Source organism: Ursus arctos, unplaced genomic scaffold (genome assembly GCF_023065955.2).
Source record: "Ursus arctos isolate Adak ecotype North America unplaced genomic scaffold, UrsArc2.0 scaffold_19, whole genome shotgun sequence".
In the NCBI taxonomy this organism is placed as follows: Eukaryota; Metazoa; Chordata; class Mammalia; order Carnivora; family Ursidae; genus Ursus; species Ursus arctos.
In genome coordinates, this window is record NW_026622863.1 from 39,016,955 (window position 1) to 39,036,543 (window position 19,589).

Consider the following 19,589-nt stretch of genomic DNA (forward strand, 5'->3'; position numbering starts at 1 on the left):
GGACATGTATAAACCAAGGGAGATATTCAGGGTGTAAGAGAAGAGGCAGGTAACAAAATGATGTGTATGTCACACCTGCATACATTCTAAATTGTTAAAATTATCTATGACAGTACAATTATGTGCACTTATGTATTTCTGCATTTCAGGTTTTTTTTTTTTTTTACAGTGAGAAAGTATTACTTCTGTAATTAAAAAAGATACATTTTTTTACATGAATTTAATATTCATATAGATTTTCCCACAGAAATAAAACATGTCACCTAACCAGCTGGTGTTTTCTGGTTTAGGTATTAACGGGGCTGGCATTCTGTTTTCCAATCAGTCCCCGTGAGCCCGAGCAACTCTGAGGGTCCCGACAAAGCAGCTACTGGTGCCCACTGTGTGCCGGGTGTCCTTCTCACCTGTACATGGAAGCCACCTCCTAGGAAATGGACAACTGTTCTGGAGCCGCGGGGGAGGAGCGCGTAGAGCGTAGAGCCTGAGCCATAATCCTCCTGCTGACGTGTCCTCCCACGGCTGACAGAACGGACTCCAGAGTGAGCACCTGATACGTCAAAGACAACCTAACATCCAGGCAAGCGGCCATGGACTAACTTCTCTCCAGTGAAAACTGAATTCAGGAATATTCCATCTTACAGTCACAGAACCATGGTGTGGCACTACAGTGGCTATATGCTCAAAAAAATAACGAATATTTATTGCCACAAAATGCTTTTATATTAAAAAAATTTTTTTTTTACCTTTTTCTTCTGTATGTTGTGTTGTAAGAGGCAAGCCTGGAAACCCATCCTGCTCAGAAATATTTTCGTCATCTTCGCTGTCCACCCCATGTGACAGTGGAACCTTATTACAAAAGACAAAAGAACATGTGATAAATGCTATCTGTATCAAATTTCCTCCTACCAAACTCAAATGTCTTATTCCCTACCTCCTCCACGGCCACCTGCCACTGAGGCACGAAAGGACTATACGCAGGGCTGGATGAAACCTCAGGTCCTTCCGGAAAAGCCTGAGAGCAAAGGCGATGCTGTCCAAGCTATGTTTAGGCCACAGAGAACTCCACATCCCACCCATGCCACCTGGGCCGCATGCCTTCCTCGGTCCTGTCAGGGACCAGCCCAGGAAAGGCGGCTGCATCTAGCCCGCTTGGCACAGCCCCCAGGACCACTCCAGCCGGGCACTGATGCCGTGTTAGTCATCGCTACGTGGGCCAGGAACCACTGAGCTGCCCCGGGGAGAAGCCTCATCCAGGTCACTGTGTGGGCTCGAGGTCTGTCAGGTCTGCTATGTTTGCTGGTTGTGTGAGTTCACTAGTACTGTTGTTTCCTGAGGGAATGGAACCCTCCCCGCCACTGTCTGTAGGTATCCTGAATGGTGGCAGGGCTGCAGAACTGTCCCTTACAGACCTCTCTGTGAGGAGCCTGAGACAGTCCCACTGGGGCAGAGGCTGTCTGAGGGGAAGAACAGTGAACCATGTCTTGTACAATAAGCCATGACTGGCACTCTCTGGGCCAGTGTCCCTTCTGCTATCCTGACTCTTCAGTAAAGTCTTGCTTCTGTGATCAGGGGGCTTCGCTGTGCTGTGGGCAGGGGGAGGGCCATTTCCCAGGCTGACAGAGAAGTGGCGGCACTGACTGGCAAGACATCCACCAGAAGGGGAGTTTCCAAGCCGAGAGCTAAGGCTGTTAGGCCCACAGGGCTCTGGGAACAGGGCTTCAGGGTGACCCCGCTCAGGAGGGCGCACAGGTCTCCCACTCTACGTAGCTTCTGAAGGAAGAAACAAGAAGTGACTTCTTGGCTTTTATCTCCTGGGAACCAACTGCCTGGCTCACCCTGTCAGAGATCTATTAAGTGACTACCATCAAGGAAATGGGAAAGTGCTAGGGGCCTGGAGTGTCTCTCTCTCTGCTCGTCTCCGAGGGCGAAGGCTGAGCCCACACGGGCCCTGGACTGTACCTGTGCCACACGCCGGTGTCTAGGCGCCGTACAGGCCCGCCGGAAACACGTCCATGTACACATGGCTGTTTACAGCGCACTGTTCCAAAGGGCGCCAGACAAAACAAGCCGATATCCAGCATCAGTAAAACAAGGAAGTCCCCGAACGGTAGCGCTGCACAGTGGGCCACTGTCAGCAGGGACAGTGAACCAAGCACTGCGACACCCTAAGAGCCTCAAAGGCTCCAAACAATACAGGCTGTCCTGACTAAAATCACAGTTTTCAGAGTAGGCAAAACTACGGTGATTTTCCAAGAGCTAATCAGCTCTGGGCGTCGGGGCAGTGGTGAACTCTGGGGAAGCGGTGGCCTCTTCTCCGTCACGAAGGGAACCATCCGGGGTACTAGTAATGTCATTTTTCTTTTTAATCTGGGTGGTAGCCGCTTTATAAAATTTCACCGAGCTGTACATTTATGGTCTACGTATCTCTGTGTATAGTTAATACACTCATCAATAAGCCTAAAGAATTTGTGACCACAAAACCTAAAAACTTCTCTAATTTAAAAGTTTGAATTTGGGGCACCTGGGTGGCTCAGTCAGTTCAGCGCCTGCCTTTGGCTCAGGTCGTGATCCCAAGGTCCTGGGCTCGAGCCCCACATCGGGCTCCCTGCTCATGGGGAGCCTGCTTCTCCCTCTCCTCCCTGCTCATGCTCTCTCTCGCTATCTTTCTCTCTCTCAAATAAATAAATAGAATCTTTACAAAAATTAAAAAAACACAAAAGTTTGAATTTAAAACATTTTTTAAACTGCCAGATACTTCTGAACATAAAAATTACCTTGGTAATGCAAACAAAACCTGTCTGGGTATCGAAGAAATGGAAGGATGAAGCAGGCCAAACAGGCTGCAGCGCGGACATGTGAGGTGCTGGGAATAGCCTGTCCTCACGTGCCCACGGCACCTGTGCCAGACTCCTTCACGCTCTTCCTGGGTGGTCTAGCACCCCAGATTTTAAAGAGGAAAATGTACATGCTTTAATCACTAGGGTGATTTTAGGTGGGGAAGAAAGGTATAATTTTCAACCTAGTAGAGGGAAAGAAATCAAACTGAAAAAATAATCAATTCAAAGAAAGACCAAAAAACCAAACAAACAAAAACCAATAAGGGGAGAAATAGAAAAACTGAAGTTGACAAGATTAAACTCAAATATATCCACATACACCTTAAATATAAAAAGACTAAGCGCTTCAGTAAAAAGACAAAGGAAGTTTGTCAAACCTAGTTAACAAAAAACCACATGCTCCAGTGATAAATGGAGGAGTAGTGTGGTATGTGAATTATATCTCAGGGAACTTGTTTTAAAAAACGATATGCTCTTTACAAGACACAGATAAACATGAGGATAGAGAAAGGTTGAAATTAAAGGATGGAAAAAAACCAGACCATACAAATATCAAACAGAAGAAACATGGAAAATGTCATACAAAATAGATGTTAAAGCCAAACACATTTTTAGAGATAAAAAGGCTCACTTCATAGTGACAAAATATCCCATTTACCAGGAAGATACAGTTTTAAACGTGTACACACCTAACAATGTGGCTGGATGCAAAGGAACACATGTTCTGGGATTTCGTGCATATAAAGTTCAAAAACACGCACAAGTGATCGGTGATGTCGGAAGCCTTCTATTACTTAGAGGAGAAAGCCTGCCAACACAGCAGGGAAGCCGCAAGTGTGGATTCTCGTGGCTTCCGGGGTGAGGCAGCTGGGAGACCGACTATCCGGGTGGAGTCCCCACTATTCCTGGGCCGCCAGCAGAGATTAGCCCAATGACACAGGGCCGGGACCACGGGGGCGATGGCACGCCTCACATCAAAGATGCTAAGAACAGAACCCCACGCCTGATGCATTACACGGCCATCTGCGGTGGAGCAACAGGAGGGTCCAGCTAGCGCCACCTTGGGGTAAAGTCAAGGCAAGAGTGTGGTAAGAATTTGCAGCGAACAAGAACTAACTCCAGTTTTCTAGTTTTGCTTTGTTTTTAAGTAGGCTCCATGCCCAACGTGGGGCTCAAACTCACGACCCTGAGATCAAGAGTCGTATGTTCCTGCAGACTAAGCCAGGCAAGTGCTCCCAAAACTAACTCTGATGTGCACGGTAGAAGGACCGCCGGAGGTCCAACGCCATGCTCGACGAAGGGTCTGGGGATCCGTGTTTCCTCAACTGCTGCACGGAGGCGAGCCCACCCTGGAAGACGGCGGAGCTCACTCTCTAGGTGGCTTCTGCATATTGGCTGCAGTGACGACTTGCTGCCCTCCTCGCTGTCCTGGCCCTCTACTGCTCCCGAAGGGGGTGAGGCTCCCGCAGAGGTGCTAGTACTGGCGGAGCAGAGTCAATACTCCTCACGCACAGAGACTGGAGGGGGCATTTCTCTCTGCACCTGGACGTGGACTTGCAAACGCAGAGACCACAGGAGTCAGACCACCGCAGGCACCCTACACTGCCCTCCTTTCTCCCTTGCTAAGAGATTCCTGATTTTGTTTGGTGCAAATGGACTCAGCTCCAGGGTATGACCCATGGGAATCCTCTTCCCCTTAGCCAGTGACTAGTCAAGGGATGGCCATGTGACCAATGAGACTCCTGCTGGGAGGCTTTTGGAAAAAAACGTTCTCCCTAATAAATACAGAGCAGCACAATGAGAAGGCCCTTGCCCCACTTCTTCCTTTCTGCTTTGGGATCAGGACGGGCTGCACCCCCTGGTGACCATGAGGAGGAGGCCAAGGGGATGCCAGGCACCAGCCTTTGATAGGCAGCTGAAACAATATTAGAATCTCCTGCCTTTTGGCTTTGTTAGGTCAGAGAGTTAAAGGTCTATTCTTTAAAACTTATGCTTGTTTATTCCATTTTTACAGCCAAAAAACAAAAAACCACCACCCCAAAACAGATGTCAGTGACCAGAGAGGCTTCTCCTGGAGAGAAGAGGACTGGAATAGGAACGGCAGGTTTCAGGACAAGCTTGTGCTTTAGTTCACTATCCAAAGATTTTATAAGAAACATGTAGTCATGCATTTACCTGTGTAACAAAAAGAAAAATGTAAAGAAACTGAAAACTATGGAGACAGAAAGGAGACGTTCCTAGTCCTCAAGAGTAGCAGAAGAATGTCCACTATTTCTTGGCCGCCAGAAGATTCTAGAGAGCACTGGTTTACTCCTGCATGAATGGTTCCTCTCTGGGTCTCCACCCAAGCACACGGCAAATATCCGTTTGTTGGCGGCTGGTTGGATGAATATGTGAACAAGTGAGCGAACGAATGGCACTCCCTGACACAATGCTTCGCAAGTCCACAAACACGATAGCAAGAATAAGGACAGGAGCACTTCGGTAACATTCTATTCATGAATTCTATTCAAAAATAGTAACTAGGCATTTACACTACACTCTTTTCCCTTAAAACCTATTGAAAGCAATCAAAAGAATTGGGCCCGGGGCGCTTGAGTGGCTCAGTCGTTAAGCGTCTGCCTTCGGCTCAGGGCGTGATCCCCGCGTTATGGGATCGAGCCCCGCATCAGGCTCCTCCGCTGGAAGGCTGTTTCTTCCTCTCCCACTCCCCCTGCTTGTGTTCCCTCTCTCTCTGGCTGTCTCTCTCTGTCAAATAAATAAATTTAAAAATCTTAAAAAAAAAAAAAAAAAAAAGAATTGGGCCGGGGGGAGAAAGCTTAATCAATGGGCAGAAAACAGCTACCAAATCTATGAAATTTGGAACAGAGAGAGAAGCCAAAAGCTGCCAGACCTCCTCAGACATCAGGCATGCAGATGCTTGAAAAACCACAAAGCATCACAGTTATAGAGGTCCGCAGTGATGTTCTGACAGGTGCAATGAGCGCAAGGGTGCGGACGGGCCCAGGAAAAGTATAGTCATTGCCACACGGCAGAAGCGAGGGGAGAAGAAGCTAAAGGGAGACACCAGTGGAGAGCCCAACTTGACTGTCCAGAATCCAGCCCCTATTCTCTCCAAGAAATGAAGGACAGCACAGACTGACACGAAGAACCCAAAGAAGAGCTACAGAAGACCAAGAAGAATGACAAGGCAACAAAAGATGTGGAAAGTAAATTGGTAAAACTAAAAACCAAAAGGAAAAAATGAAACCAACACAGAGAAGGTAAAAGCTATACTAGAAACAAGAACGCAGTGCCAAAGAGATGAGGAGGGTGCACAGGGCAAATCACAGAAAATAACGCTGCAAAGAAAAAAGAGAGACAAATGATTACGGAAAAGAGAACAGACAGGGAAGACAGAGGACAGCCAACAAATGTATAACTCGCGTTCCCAAAGGAGAATAAAACAAACAGATGATAAGCTTAGTCGATAAAATAGGAAGGAAATGTTCTCTGAAAATAAATAAGGGAGCTGAAAATCTGTGTCTGCAGAATTAAATAATCAAACTAAATTTCAGGAAAAAAGACTGATAATAACACACACCACAATGAATTCTGGTGAGGTTACTGAACTATAAAGGATAACGAACAACCCTATCAAGGGGTCGGGCAGAAGAATCAAGTAAAGGGAAAAGCAAGGAGGCCAGAGCTCCTTCCCACCCCTTTGCTGTCTCTCTCTGCAGCCCTCTCAGAAAGGTTACGTCCCCCGCTGACATGGTCTCATGCCACCCCATCCCCTTCCTTTGTAACATTTATCGTAACTGTGATTGACTAACTGGTGATCGTGTGACTGCGGACTCTGTCTTACGCAGCTTCTCCAGCGCCCAGCACAATGCCTGGCCCTCGCTGTGTGCTCAATCACTGTATGTTGAATTACTGACCTACCCCAGACAGAGTAACCTCCCTGACACAGTCCTTTATGGATGCAGAGAGGTTATCTGACTCATCCAAGCCATACAACTGGGAAGTCGAGAAGCAGGGACTTAAACCCAGGTCTCTGAATGCCCACGGCACTGTTCTGTCCACTGGACGCTAGCATCGCGTGAACTGACCACAAATTCACGCCCCCCACGTCCCCCAGCCTTACTTTTGGGTGGCACCAATAAGAAAACTGCTGAAAACAAGACTTGCTTTCCATGTTAGGCCATTTCTGAGCGGGTGCATACTTCACATGAAGATGTTTGCCCAACTACCCTGAAACACAGAGAGAGGCATGAGGTATAGGTTTCAGTCCAAATAGCCTGATTTGGGCTGCTCCGTTTCCTTATCTTTCTAATTTGAAAATTGTTCACTTTAAAGGAAGTACAAATGACTCATAAGAGTAAAATTACAAATTATTTTCCTCAGATTACAGAATGTCTATAGTAAACACCGAGAAGGCAAGTTTACTTTTCGACATTAAATGTACCCCACGGGCACTATCTCCTTCAGAGCTGGTGCCATCAAGCAATTAAACAGCATTCTTACATGCTCCTCACACCATTTTCCCCAAAGGTATATACTTTAATTATATCAATTTAAGAATATTTGGCAAGTTTCAAAGAAAGCTTTATGTCTAAGAAATAGTTTCAATAGGCAAAAGGACAATAAACACAAATCTGAATTCTAAACAGAGAAACGTGGTCGCCCTGGTCTGAATCCTGCCTCTGCTCCTGGATGGTTGGCTGGGTAACAAACTTGGGCAAGTCACTTGCCCTGTTTCTTCCCACACTTAACCCCGAGGGTGTGAAGTAAATGAGATGGTCCACAGAAGCTGCCTAGCCTATATTAAATGGTCAGAAAATGTTACTGTGTTTTCCTGCACTTTGTGTTATCCCTGTAACCCTCTCCCCACCCCCACCCCAGAAAACCTAAATGGTAAGGCTGTGGGAAATTGAAATCCCTTTCCAGCTTACGGGGCCCTTTCATTCATGCCATCTGCAACTGACCAGGACAAGGTACAGACTGTGACGAGCCCTTCCAAAAGCAATCAGTTCCTCAAAGTCCACCTCTGGCTCCTGGGTTGTATAGGGATGGTGTTCCTGACAGCTGGAATGAACAGAAATGGGGTGACTGGCATGCATATGCTGCTGGTGGGAAGGCAAAAGGACAAAAACTGCTTTGGAGAACAATCTGGCAATATCTGGCATGGCCCAGCACACATAGGTACATGGACCAAATGTGCGAGGAAACAATCCAAATGTTCATTGGTAGGGGCGTAGATAAAAAAAGTTAACGTGGATTCATCTCAAAACTGCAATACTGAGTGAAAAAAGCCAAGAGGTGGAATGACTGGTTCACTATGATGACCTATTTACAATTAAAAAAAAAAAAAATTGTACTGTATTTATTTGCTGACACTTACTTGTAGTAAAAAAATAAAAACACAGACTTCTAGAATGTATTCCAAATCCAAGAGCAGATGGCCTTCCAGGGAGGGAGACAAAGAAGATTTCAACCCTAACTATAATCTCATTTCTTTTTTAAAAATCTGAAACAAGAAAAGATAAGCTGTCCATACTTGCTCATTCTGGAGAATGAGAATACTAACGTGTTATATTATTTTCTACTTTTCCATTTCTTTTCTTGCTGGGTCATAGAAAATATACATGTTCAGCTTTAATATAAACCGAAATGTCAGTTTTTCAGAGTGGTGGTACCAGCTCACATACCCACTGGCATTAGACGATCCCTCCATCACCTCACCAGCCCTTGATATGGCTAGTTGTCCTGCTCTACTTTTCACATTTTAAACTAAAACAAAATTTCCCAACTGCACATGGGTCCTGAAGCCACCATGACAGACGTGCCTACAAAATAAAATATGTATCCTGCTAATGATAAAGAAGGTTGTTTAGGTCCCTATAATCTCTTTCTTCTATGGGAAATGGGGTAGTAAGCTTTACTTCCAAAATAGTTGAGTGATAAACAACTCGTCTGTAACCTCAGTGCAAAATACTAGCCAGAAAGTACGCAGACTGAGGGGCAGAGGGACTTCCCCCGGGCCCAAGGTGGAACCTGCTCGGGGCTCGGCCACCTCGCTGTAGAGAAACCTCACTCTGCATGTTACAGTCTGCAGGTGTTAGAAAGTGATGGTGAGTTCATGAAATGCTCACAGAAGGACTCTTCAAACTAAGCTCCCTGGGACCATTGAACATGTGAGTCAATATGGGGGAGGGGCACTCAGTAGAAATATAATCGCTCTGAGTATCATTCGATGCTGCAAATCTGTATATATAGTCACTATGAGTAACATACGTTATAGTGACGGTGAAGGAGAGAAAAGAAAGAGAAATGACAGTTCTGTCTCCTGCCATTAAAGAAACAGCACTACCTAGTTTCCCAAACCCTGGGAGGACAGAGTTGAAACCACGGCAGCTCGGACGTGGTGGAGGAATGGGCTCCATCAACCTCTCTGCACCATGGTTCCTCCCACGTGGCAGGGCCGTAAATGCAACCTCCCTCACCGGGGCAGTGGGGGCGAACTGCGGGAAGAGCTTGAAACAGAGACTCCCGTATGGTACTCAAAGAATGGCGGCTACTACTGAGACGAATGACGATATTCCTCTTGACCGGCATGAATTTGAAGACAGGTTGCAACAGGCATGTTGAAACTGGAAAAGTGACAGGAAAAGTAGCTTTGGGGGCCAAAGGAAAGAGCAGGTTTACTTAGCAGTGGCTGGAAATCTACATTAAGAATGTGGAAGATGTTTATCTTTGTCTCTGAAGGCCCTGTCTCTGAACAATAAAGGAAAGAGTCTGAAATTTGTTGCCTGACCAGATTAAAAAAAAAAGAGACTGTCCGTGTTAAGAAAATCAGCCCCCAGACAAAAGCCATTAAAGGCAGAAGAGAGAAAAGAAAATCCTTACTGATGCACTCTACACAATTTACGGTAAGTTAAGAGGGCGCAGAAGAAATTCTGGAATGTGAGCGACACCTGATTTCTGTGGGGCGCGGCATAGACGGCATCACTGAGATCTCCCTCTGCTTCGGGAGCGCGGACATCCTCCGACTCCCGGCAGATGGACGACAGGTGCGTGTCCGAGTCGTCCTCCCCGTAGCCCAGCATGTCAAAGGATGGCAAAGATGATCTTCTTCCCGTCTCATTCTGCCAATTTGGTCTGCATTAGAAGGTCGGGAGCAAAACAAATAAACAAGCCACTGAACACTTCACGTCACTATATGTATGTGTATCAGATGCCCCACCTCCAACCCCCACCACAAAATTATTATAACCACCTTACAAAACATACAGAAGCTAAAGGATTAAGTCATTCACGATCCCACCTCCTTGTACACTCAGCATTTCTTTCCAGACTCTTACATGGGTTTTTCTAGTTCCTATCACTGCATACATATACAATTTGCCTCACTGGTAACACGTTTTTAAAGTCAAAACATTAGGGGCGCCTGGGTGGCTCAGTCGTTAAGCATCTGCCTTCGGCTCAGGGCGTGATCCCGGCGTGATCCCAGAGTCCTGGGATCGAGCCCCACATCAGGCTCCTCCGCTGGGAGCCTGCTTCTTCCTCTCCCACTCCCCCTGCTTGTGTTCCCTCTCTCGCTGGCTGTCTCTCTGTCAAATAAATAAATAAAATCTTTAAAAAAAAAGTCAAAACATTAAAATATAAGACTCCAGTAGATACACCAGTTTCGTCAGCCATTTCCTGTACTTAGGCTTTCCCCCCCAAATGTCACTGTTACAAATAACTCTGTAATGAACATCTGCATGCAAATAATCTCTTCTGTATTTAGGATCCGTCTTATGAACCAAATAACCATACAGTAAACTGCTGAGTCAAATGGCGTGACTACTTTGGGGGTCTCCAGGTATACCTCCAAAATCATTTCACCAGTCAGCTCCCCAACCTGTGACTACATTAGTAACAAGTTTCCAAAACTTGGCAAAAGAACTTAAATCTCACTGTATAAATCCTGCATTTTTTACTGAAACAACGTATTTCCATAGATTTGTGTGCAAGTCCTAATTCCTGTGGTGAACTGTCTGCTCATGTCCTTTGTCTACTGATCCACTTTGCTTCTAGTATGTCTATTTCAATTTGAAATTAACCTTTTTATCTACAAAGTTCAAAACTTTGTATGTACTATAAGTACTTTTCCTATTCTATTAATTCCATTGTGGCTATGTAAATTTTTTTAACATAAAGATGATTAAAAAAAAACACACCCTTTTCTACTTTCTAAATTCTTAGCTTAGAAGGGCACTGCAGGCATCTCCCTCTGAGAGGTTTGATAAGAGTGGCTATAGGATTTCCTGGTTTTATTTATGATGTATGTACAGATTAATTCTTTCACTTAATAGGAATTTGTTTGGTATATGAAGTAGGCTAGGCTCGAAGCTGATTTTTCTACTACTGCTATTCACTATCCTGTCGAATCCTTTCCTACCCCTTTGCTCTGTGAGGTGGCCCTTATGAAAGAGTCACCATGCATGCAAACCCCAGGTCGCCTCAGGGCATCCACATGCAGTCCTCTATATAACCAGTCCTACTGCTCTCACTACTTCAACTATGCGATTTATTTATTTATTTATTTTTAAAGATTTTATTTATTTATTTGACAGAGAGAGACAGCCAGAGAGAGAGGGAACACAAGTAGGGGGAGTGGGAGACGAAGAAGCAGGCCTCCAGTGGAGGAGCCTGATGTGGGGCTCGACCCCAGAAAGCTGGGATCACTCCCTGAGCCAAAGGCAGACGCTTAACGACTGAGCCACCCAGGTGCCCCTCAATTCTGCGTTTTAAACGTGATGTGGCTAATCCAGCCCTCCCCCGAGTCAAAATTCTTCGTTTCCAATTTCCTCTGATGGTCTTATCCGCTCATTCTTTCTAGTGAAGTTTAAGACCATTTCTTCATTCTTTAAGTTCTTATCCAGCTAAAGTGAAACACGCTATGTTCAAATATCTCAAAATGAAGTCAAGATTAAAATGTGAAAACCAAAAATATTAACATGTGTTACGAAGGAAATAAGCGAGCAGTCACAGAATAGGGAAGGTGTCCAGATTTCACAATAATGTCAGAAACTACAAAGACTGATGGATCTTACTGCATAAAAAAGGTATGCAAAAAACCCTCAAAAAACAAAATTGAATAAACATGACAGATAAAAGGCAAATCTGGTCATGTATTCCCCCAGCCCCACCCCATAAGCCCTTAAAGCCCTCAGTGTCTTCCTGGTACTCCTAGCAGGAGGGGGTGGGAAGGACCAAACCTCAGAACAGGACACCCCAGGCATCACCAGGCTGACCCCTGCCCACTCCTCCAGGCCATCTTGAATGACTGCCCACCCCACCCAAGTGCCCCCAGCCACAAACATCTTCCTTCAGCTGCTCACATGTGTCCTTGCGTCATGCTCCCTCTTCTCTGTCTTGAAAGCGCATCCGAGCCCCACACTGACCATCTCCCCCAAATCCCTGAGCCATTCCCAGGCCCTCCTTGTACCTTCCTCAGCTCTTCTCTCAATGCTCTCTTCCTGAGGAAACCTTCCTGACCGCTCACCCAATGTCTGTTCTCGCCCAGCTCAAACAAGAGAGAAAATGATGTTAAAGAAAAGGTTGTAGTGTAGGTGCCAACAAAGGTAAAATCAGTATGAATGTTCAGAGAGGGGCCACACAAGAGGTGGTGGCGACAGCTCTTGCATCTAGGTTGTGGCCAGGAGAGTCCCGTGAGGGGCTGAAAGCAGCCCTGAATTCATTGGCTGTGCAGCCATGAAAACAACCAGGGCTTTCACACGCCCTAATCTCACAAGAGCCACTCTAGAGAAAATTCTGATAGGAGTCAAAAGCAATCAGTGTCCCAGGACAGTGTCCCTTTGTCCCTGGTGATGAAAACCTGAGTACTGAGCTCCAGTCGTAACCACACACACACACACGCACGCACGCACGCACGCACGCGCTGGGGCTCCTCTGCCGGAGGAACGGCAGAGCCGCGATGGCCTTACTGAAGCCTCAGCTCCGAGGTGGTGGCATAGGGCTCGATGAAACTGTCCTTTTCCACGCAGGACGTGTCACTCTCAGACAGCGATCTCTGGCGAGGCTGAGGAATGGCAACAGTCCGGCCGGTCAGTGTTGTTGTTAGGATGACTGCAGCCAGAGCAGACCTAGGGACAAAAGCATGCCAGGGAGAAGGTGAGACACAAACCTGCAAGCTGAAGGCTGAACAACAGGACACGAGAATTCCTGAAGGGTGACCTTCTGGTCCATGTTTAGTGCGTATCTACCACCTACGTGCCCGCCGTCTGTTATGTGCCTCATTTGATTATCACACCAACTGAATGAATGGATATTACTGTCATCTCCATTTTTGCCTAAAATATAAATGACTTGTCCAAGATTTCCTAGCTAATAGGAGATGGGTCCAGGTCTCTAATCTAGGCAGTCTATATTCAAATCGTTCCTTTTTAAAATAAAAGATCAGAATGGGGGGGAAGGGAGAGATATAAAAAAATACGAAATATTTTAAAATTATTTTTAAAAGATATATATTTATTTGAGAGAGAGAGAGAGAGCACGCGTGAGTGGGAGGGGCAGAGGGAGAGGGAATCTCTGGCCAACTCCATGATGAGTGCGGAGCCCAACCCAGGCTCTCATGACCCTGAGATCAGGACCTGAGCTGAAACCAAGAGCTGGACACTTAACCAACTATGCCACCCAGGTGCCCCAAAAAAAGACAGAAAAGATTTTAAAAGGCATTTTAAAAACGCCTGCAAACTATTCAAAACTATAATATTGGAAAGACAGAGTAGTGGATTTACCCTCCCGCTTGAAAAAGCAAAACAAAACAACAGATTTACAACTGTGTCAGCTTACTGCCTGAGAGAATTTCCAGGTCATGGCACAGGGAGGAAGAGCTGAAATGGAGCCAGGTTTACCTCCTGAGCTGTGGAGACAGAGCTGAGCGTCCAGGAGCAGCCCAGCGGACAGAATTTGCAGGACAGAGCACCGGAAAGGAGAGAGCTGAACAGAGAGAGATCCGGAAGTCTGCAGAAGGTCCCCTGAGTGTTCAGCAAAACATTCCTCAGTGCATGAATGTGAGGAAACTATCCGAGGCTGGGGGAAGAACTACCTACAATGATTAGAGGATCAGTGCCAGGTGCTTACACATGGTTGGGGACCATGCTTGTTCCCACCTGACAGATGGGAAAAAATTATAATCTATAGGATGTTGAGTACAGTCCTCGGAAAGGCCTCAGTAGTGGGGAGTAATTAGCCCAAGATTGAGCACTGCTTCAGATGTACTTAGTAAATCATAAAAACAAGACCTAAGAAATCAAATCAGTTCCACGTAACTTAACTGCATCCCCGAACAAAATTCCAGAAGATTGGTAGGAATAAAAAATATCTAGCACACAACAAGGTGACACAACAGTGTCTAGTATGCAATCCAAGATAACCAGGCATGCAAAGAGACAGAAAAACATGACCCCAAATTATGAGAAGGATCAACGGAAACCCACTCAGAGCTCAACGTATATGTTAGAATTGGCAGAGAAGGACATTAAAACAGTTATAACTTATTCCACATGTTCAAAAAGTTAAGTAGAAACACAGGAGATTATTGAAAAAGACTTGAACTTTGGAAGCTGAAAATTACACAGTATGGGACAGACAGCAGATTACCCATTGCAGAAGAAAAGACTAGAGAAACTGAAAGCAAAACAAGAGAAAACAGCCAAAAGGAAACACAAAGAGGACACAATTTTTTTAAAAAAAGGAGCATCATGAGACATGCGATAAAACATGTGACTGTTTTATGCTTTAAGCCACTAAGTTTTGGTGTCATTTGTTACACAGCAATAGGTAACTAATACAATACAGCCTTCTCATCAGATGGTCCTGGAACAACCGGGTATCCATATGCAAACAAATGAGCTTGAATGTGTACCTCCCCCACAGAACCATATTCAAAAATAACCTCCAACTGGATCATAGACCTCAGTGTAAAGCCCAAAACTATAAGACTTCTGGAAGAAAATACAGGAGAAAATCTTTGTGGCCTTGGGTCAGGCAAAGATTTCTTTGATAAGATACTGAAATCTTGATTTGTAAAAGAAAAAAATTGATTAAGATGAACTTCATAAAAATTAAAAACTTCTGCTCTTTGAAAGACACTGTTAAGAGAATGAAAAGGCCAGCCACACACGGGGAGAAAACATTTGCAAAGCTCATATTTGCTGAAGGACTTGTATCCAGAATATATAAAGAACTCTCAAAATCCAGTAACAGGAACACAAACCACCCAGTTTTTAAACGTGGGCACAAGACTTGAATAGACACTTCACCCGAGAAGATCTACGAATGCCATATAAACACAAAAGATGCTCAACGACCTTAGGTATCAAAGAAATGCAAAATAAAACCACAATGAGACACTACTACACTACTTCTCTTAGAATGTCCAAAATTCACATTCACAAGCACATCTGTGGAGGGAGCCTCAAGAAATTTGCCCCCTCGGGTAGAGAGATCCAGAAAACTGCAGGGAAGGAGTTGGGAATTTCAGATGTGTGCAAGGACTCCAGGCACAACAGAGCTGCCCAGGCCAAAGCAATAAGGAATGGGCCACACCAAATCAGTATACGGTCATCCAGAAAGCCTAAGGAAGATGGAGATTCACCAAACAAGCTCCATACATTGTTACCTATGCTCCGTCACCACTTCCAAAATCCTATCAACAGGCAATATGAGTTAGAACTAATGTCAACTAAAATTAGAAAACCACCCCCCCACACACACACACTATTGACTAAATCAAGTGTTGGTGAGGATGTGAGCAACGCTGGTCAGAACAAAAATTAAAACGCTGGAAAATGGTTTGACAGTTACCTAACAAATATACACCTATTTAGGACCCACCTATTCTACTCCTAGGTGTTTACCCAAGAAAAACAAAAGCATGTGTAGGAAACAAATTGTGCACAAATGTTCACAGCAGCTTTATTTTCAAAATAATAGAACCTGAAAACAACTCCAATATCCATCCACGGGTTAATGGAGAAACAAACTGTAACTGCGACATATTCATTATTCATACGATGGAACACTACTCAGCAATAAAAGGGACGAACTGCTGATTTTTCACAACAATATGGCTGAATCTCAAAATAATTTTGCTGAATCAAAGAAGCCGGCATAATTATTTTGTGTAATCCCACTCGTATAAAATTCTAGAAAATGCAGACTAATTTAATGCGACAGAAAGCAGATCAGTGGTGGTGGGGAGATGGGGGTGACGGTGGATAGGGCAGAGGAATGGGAAGAGGGAGAGAAGAACAGGAGGCAGGAATTACAAAGGGGCCAGAAGGACACCCGAGGGGATGATGGATATGTTTATTATCTTGATCACGGTGATGGTTTCATGGGTGTAAACATGTCACGACATGATGCGTTTCAGATATGTCCATTATACCTCAATAAAACTGGTTTAGGAAAGATAAAAGACTGTTTAAGGCAAAAATAATAACAATGCATTGTGGGATTTATAATGGACGGAATTTTTTTCTTAAAGATTTTATTTATTTATTTGACAGAGAGTGAGAGGGAACCCAAGCAGGAAGAGTGGGAGAGCGAGAGGCAGGGTTCCCGCTGAGCAGGGAGCCCGATGCGGGGCTCGATCCCAGGACCCTGGAATCTTGACCTGAGCTGAAGGGCAGATGCTTAACGACTGAGCCACCCAGGCACCCCTAACGGATGGAATTAAAAGGGGCAACAGTAACCCAAAGGATGGGAAGGAGGAAGTGGAAGTAAATGGCTGTGGGATTCTTAGGCTATTACACTTCCCAGGAAGTAACATCTCAGTTTAATTTGAACGTCATTTCCTATAAATAAAAAAATGTAGAAATACGCCACATTTGCCAGAGCCTTGTGGATTATTTTGGCTTATAAACATTATAATCCAGGAAGGTATTTTTGTATAGTAGAGGAGACAAGAGGTTTTCTCATGTACCAACAGCGTGCTTGCCATGAAATGAAACGTGTTGGTTTTTCTGCTTGATGATGGAAGGTAAAGCTATCCGTCTCGCTCTCACTGTTGAGACATAAACATGTAAGCCCGAACGACATGGAGTCAGGGTTGGTCACACAGACACTGAAGAGCTGGACAGACAGACCCACAGAGGTCCTGCGGTGGGGCCATCGCTTGCCAGCTGTGAGACTTTACACCAACGCACGACACCTGAGCCCGAGCCAGAGGGGCCAACAAGACCTCTCTCAGAGGGTCGTTGAGAGGATGGGATGAAATAATGCTTCTGAAGGACTTACTACAGTCCTCGGCTCGGGGTAAACACTAATAGACGGCTCTTCTTGTTAGCAACATGGTACTTAAGGAAAAAACAAACACTAAAAATATTTCAAAGCGTTTTTTTCTCAGGAGGCATACCATATTCTAGTTTCGAAGAACACTAACAAAGGTTCCACCCGTGCATGAAATTAGTTCTCACTGTCAATTCATTGGTAAGTGTCAAGCCATGTATCAGTGCTTTTTATGGATAAAAAAATAGTCTAAAATTCTCCTGTGTCTAAGCCCTTAGAAGGCACAGGCAGGGGTGTTAGGTATAAAAGAAAGTCAGTCCTCTGATATTGGGAGCATTGGGAGATGGGGGAATTCCAGGCCCTGGAGAGTGAACACCCTCCTTCCCTCCTTCCTTCCCCCAAATCAGCTCTTTTAAAAGGCAGACTTGTATTTCAAAAGAAAATTATGTGCATAATTCAAATTGCTTTCAACGTACTATGAACCTATATACTTGGGCTTTAACGCTTTCTCTCTGGAAAACTACTAATTGTCTTCAATTACGAAATGGGCAAACTCCATACACCTGAAAGGGACAGATCATTATCCCACAGAGAAACCGTATTAAGTGCTTGATTCTGGAACCATGACGAACAGTTCGAAGGACATGAATCTAATGGCCTGTTCACCCGAGACTCACCTTGGTCTCTCTGGAGAAGGGTTGGGGCTGCGGGGAGGCGGTGTGCGGGGCACAGCTGGCTTTGGTGCGATGCTGGCTGCAGGTAGAAGGCCATGGATGATGTGTTTCTGCACAAATGAAACCCAGCGGCGTCACTGGGGTATGGAATCACCTGGGTCCTGTTACCACCCCACCTGGGGCTTAAAAGGGGACACCTGCACTGGCCACCCAGGGATCTAACCCCACCAGGAACCCAGTCCTCCCTCTACCATCCCCAATTCCCATCTGGCCAGGCAAGCATGCCCACCCAGGGAACACCACTGCAGCTGCCCGTTGTGGGGAACTTCTCATCCTTCCCTCCTCAGAGGGGCTTACCTGACCATCCCCCAGAGTCACCCTCTAGGACCTCCAGTCTCACAGCACGACCCCCAATGACTCTATTCCCTCACTTTCTTGCTCCCCCCCCTTGCAGAATGGAAGCTTCCCGAGAGCAGACAACCTTCTTGTCTTTATCAACCCTGGAACTCAAGCACTTCCCCCATTACTCCACACCAAGTAGAAGCTTAATAAAGATTTTAGGTAGTTTACCTCAAAGATGCAGAACAATAAAAACTAGTTCCTACATACAATGAAAATCAGAGAATCTGGCTTTAGGCAAGTGGTAGTCATTCAGAAGTTTCTGAGTATAGCCCACTCTTCACTCTCTAGGCACTAGCCATTCATTATTCACACCTATTAGAGGCAAAATACCAGGACTGCAATGAAGAAACCTTGTCCTCACGGTCCAGGTAATAGCGTTCGGAGGGAAAACACCCAAGTACTTATCATGTAACACAGAATTATGGCAAGCACCAACGGAAAGGTAAAGACAAATTTGGTGCTGGGGTGGCACAGGGAGGGAAGGGCTCCTTCAGGACCCAGCAAGGGGACCTCTAATGTCTCATTGGAGAAAAATCACAAAGGTATTTAGACTGGGTCATCAAAGATAGCCACTGCTCTCATGTGTGGGAAATGAGATGGAAAACCATTCTAGGAAGAGGGAACAGCATGAACAACGGAAAGAAGCAAGACATTAGTGGCAGCGTTCTAGAAATAAGAAGTATTCCAGTTTGGGGCGGCTGGGTGGCACAGCCGTTAAGTGTCTGCCTTCGGCTCAGGCCGTGATCCTGGCGTTGTGGGATCAAGCCCCACATCAGGCTCCTCTGCTGTGAGCCTGCTTCTTCCTCTCCCACTCCCCCTGCTTGTGTTCCCTCTCTCGCTGGCTGTCTCTATCTCTGTCAAATAAATAAATAAAATCTAAAAAAAAAAAAAAGAAGTATTCCAGTTTGCTGGAATACAGAAGCATTGGGAGGAGAGGCTAGAAGAATGGGCTGGGGTAAGAGTGGGGATTGTTCCCATTTAAGAGTTTTTTCACGTGACTAAGGAGAACCTGTGGCTTAGTCAGGAACACACACCGAAATTAGCCCCTGGAAAGTTTCATCTGGCAGCGAAAGGCATGAAATTGGGAGCAGACGCCTATAGTGACAGAGTGGCCATAGTAAGGTTTGGAGGGAAGCATTCCAGGCAGAAGGACTAGCAAAGGCCTGAAGGAACAGAAGAAATGGCTGGAGTGAGTGAGTGTGTGTGTGTGTGTGTGTGTGTGTGTGTTGGAGACACTGGGTTTTAAGGAGTGCAGTAGCAAGATCAGATGTCCATTTTAAAAGAAGCCCTCTGGCTGCCATGTGGAGAACGGACCTAGGAAAAGGGCAAGACTGGAAGCAGAGAAAAAGCGAGGAGCTGAGGCCGGAGCCAGGTAGATGCTGAAAGCCAGGGT

General features: G+C 45.5%; 1 protein-coding gene across 8 annotated transcripts in view; it reads right to left on the reverse strand.

The window, feature by feature from the left end:
* Positions 1-19,589, reverse strand: part of CEP89 (centrosomal protein 89) — a 66,095-nt gene that overhangs the window by 45,986 nt on the left and 520 nt on the right. For 7 of the 8 annotated variants that reach the window (XM_048223803.2, XM_044378875.3, XM_057314309.1 and 4 more), the window contains exons 2-5: positions 17,798-17,904; positions 12,812-12,970; positions 9,794-9,977; positions 744-846 (exon numbers count right to left, since the gene is read on the reverse strand). In XM_048223803.2, coding sequence (XP_048079760.1) covers positions 744-846; positions 9,794-9,977; positions 12,812-12,970; positions 17,798-17,904 — 553 coding nt within the window. Of the gene's footprint in view, positions 1-743; positions 847-6,963; positions 7,134-9,793; positions 9,978-12,811; positions 12,971-17,797; positions 17,905-19,589 lie in introns of those variants that run through there. The other variant, XM_057314312.1, reaches the window with a different exon arrangement.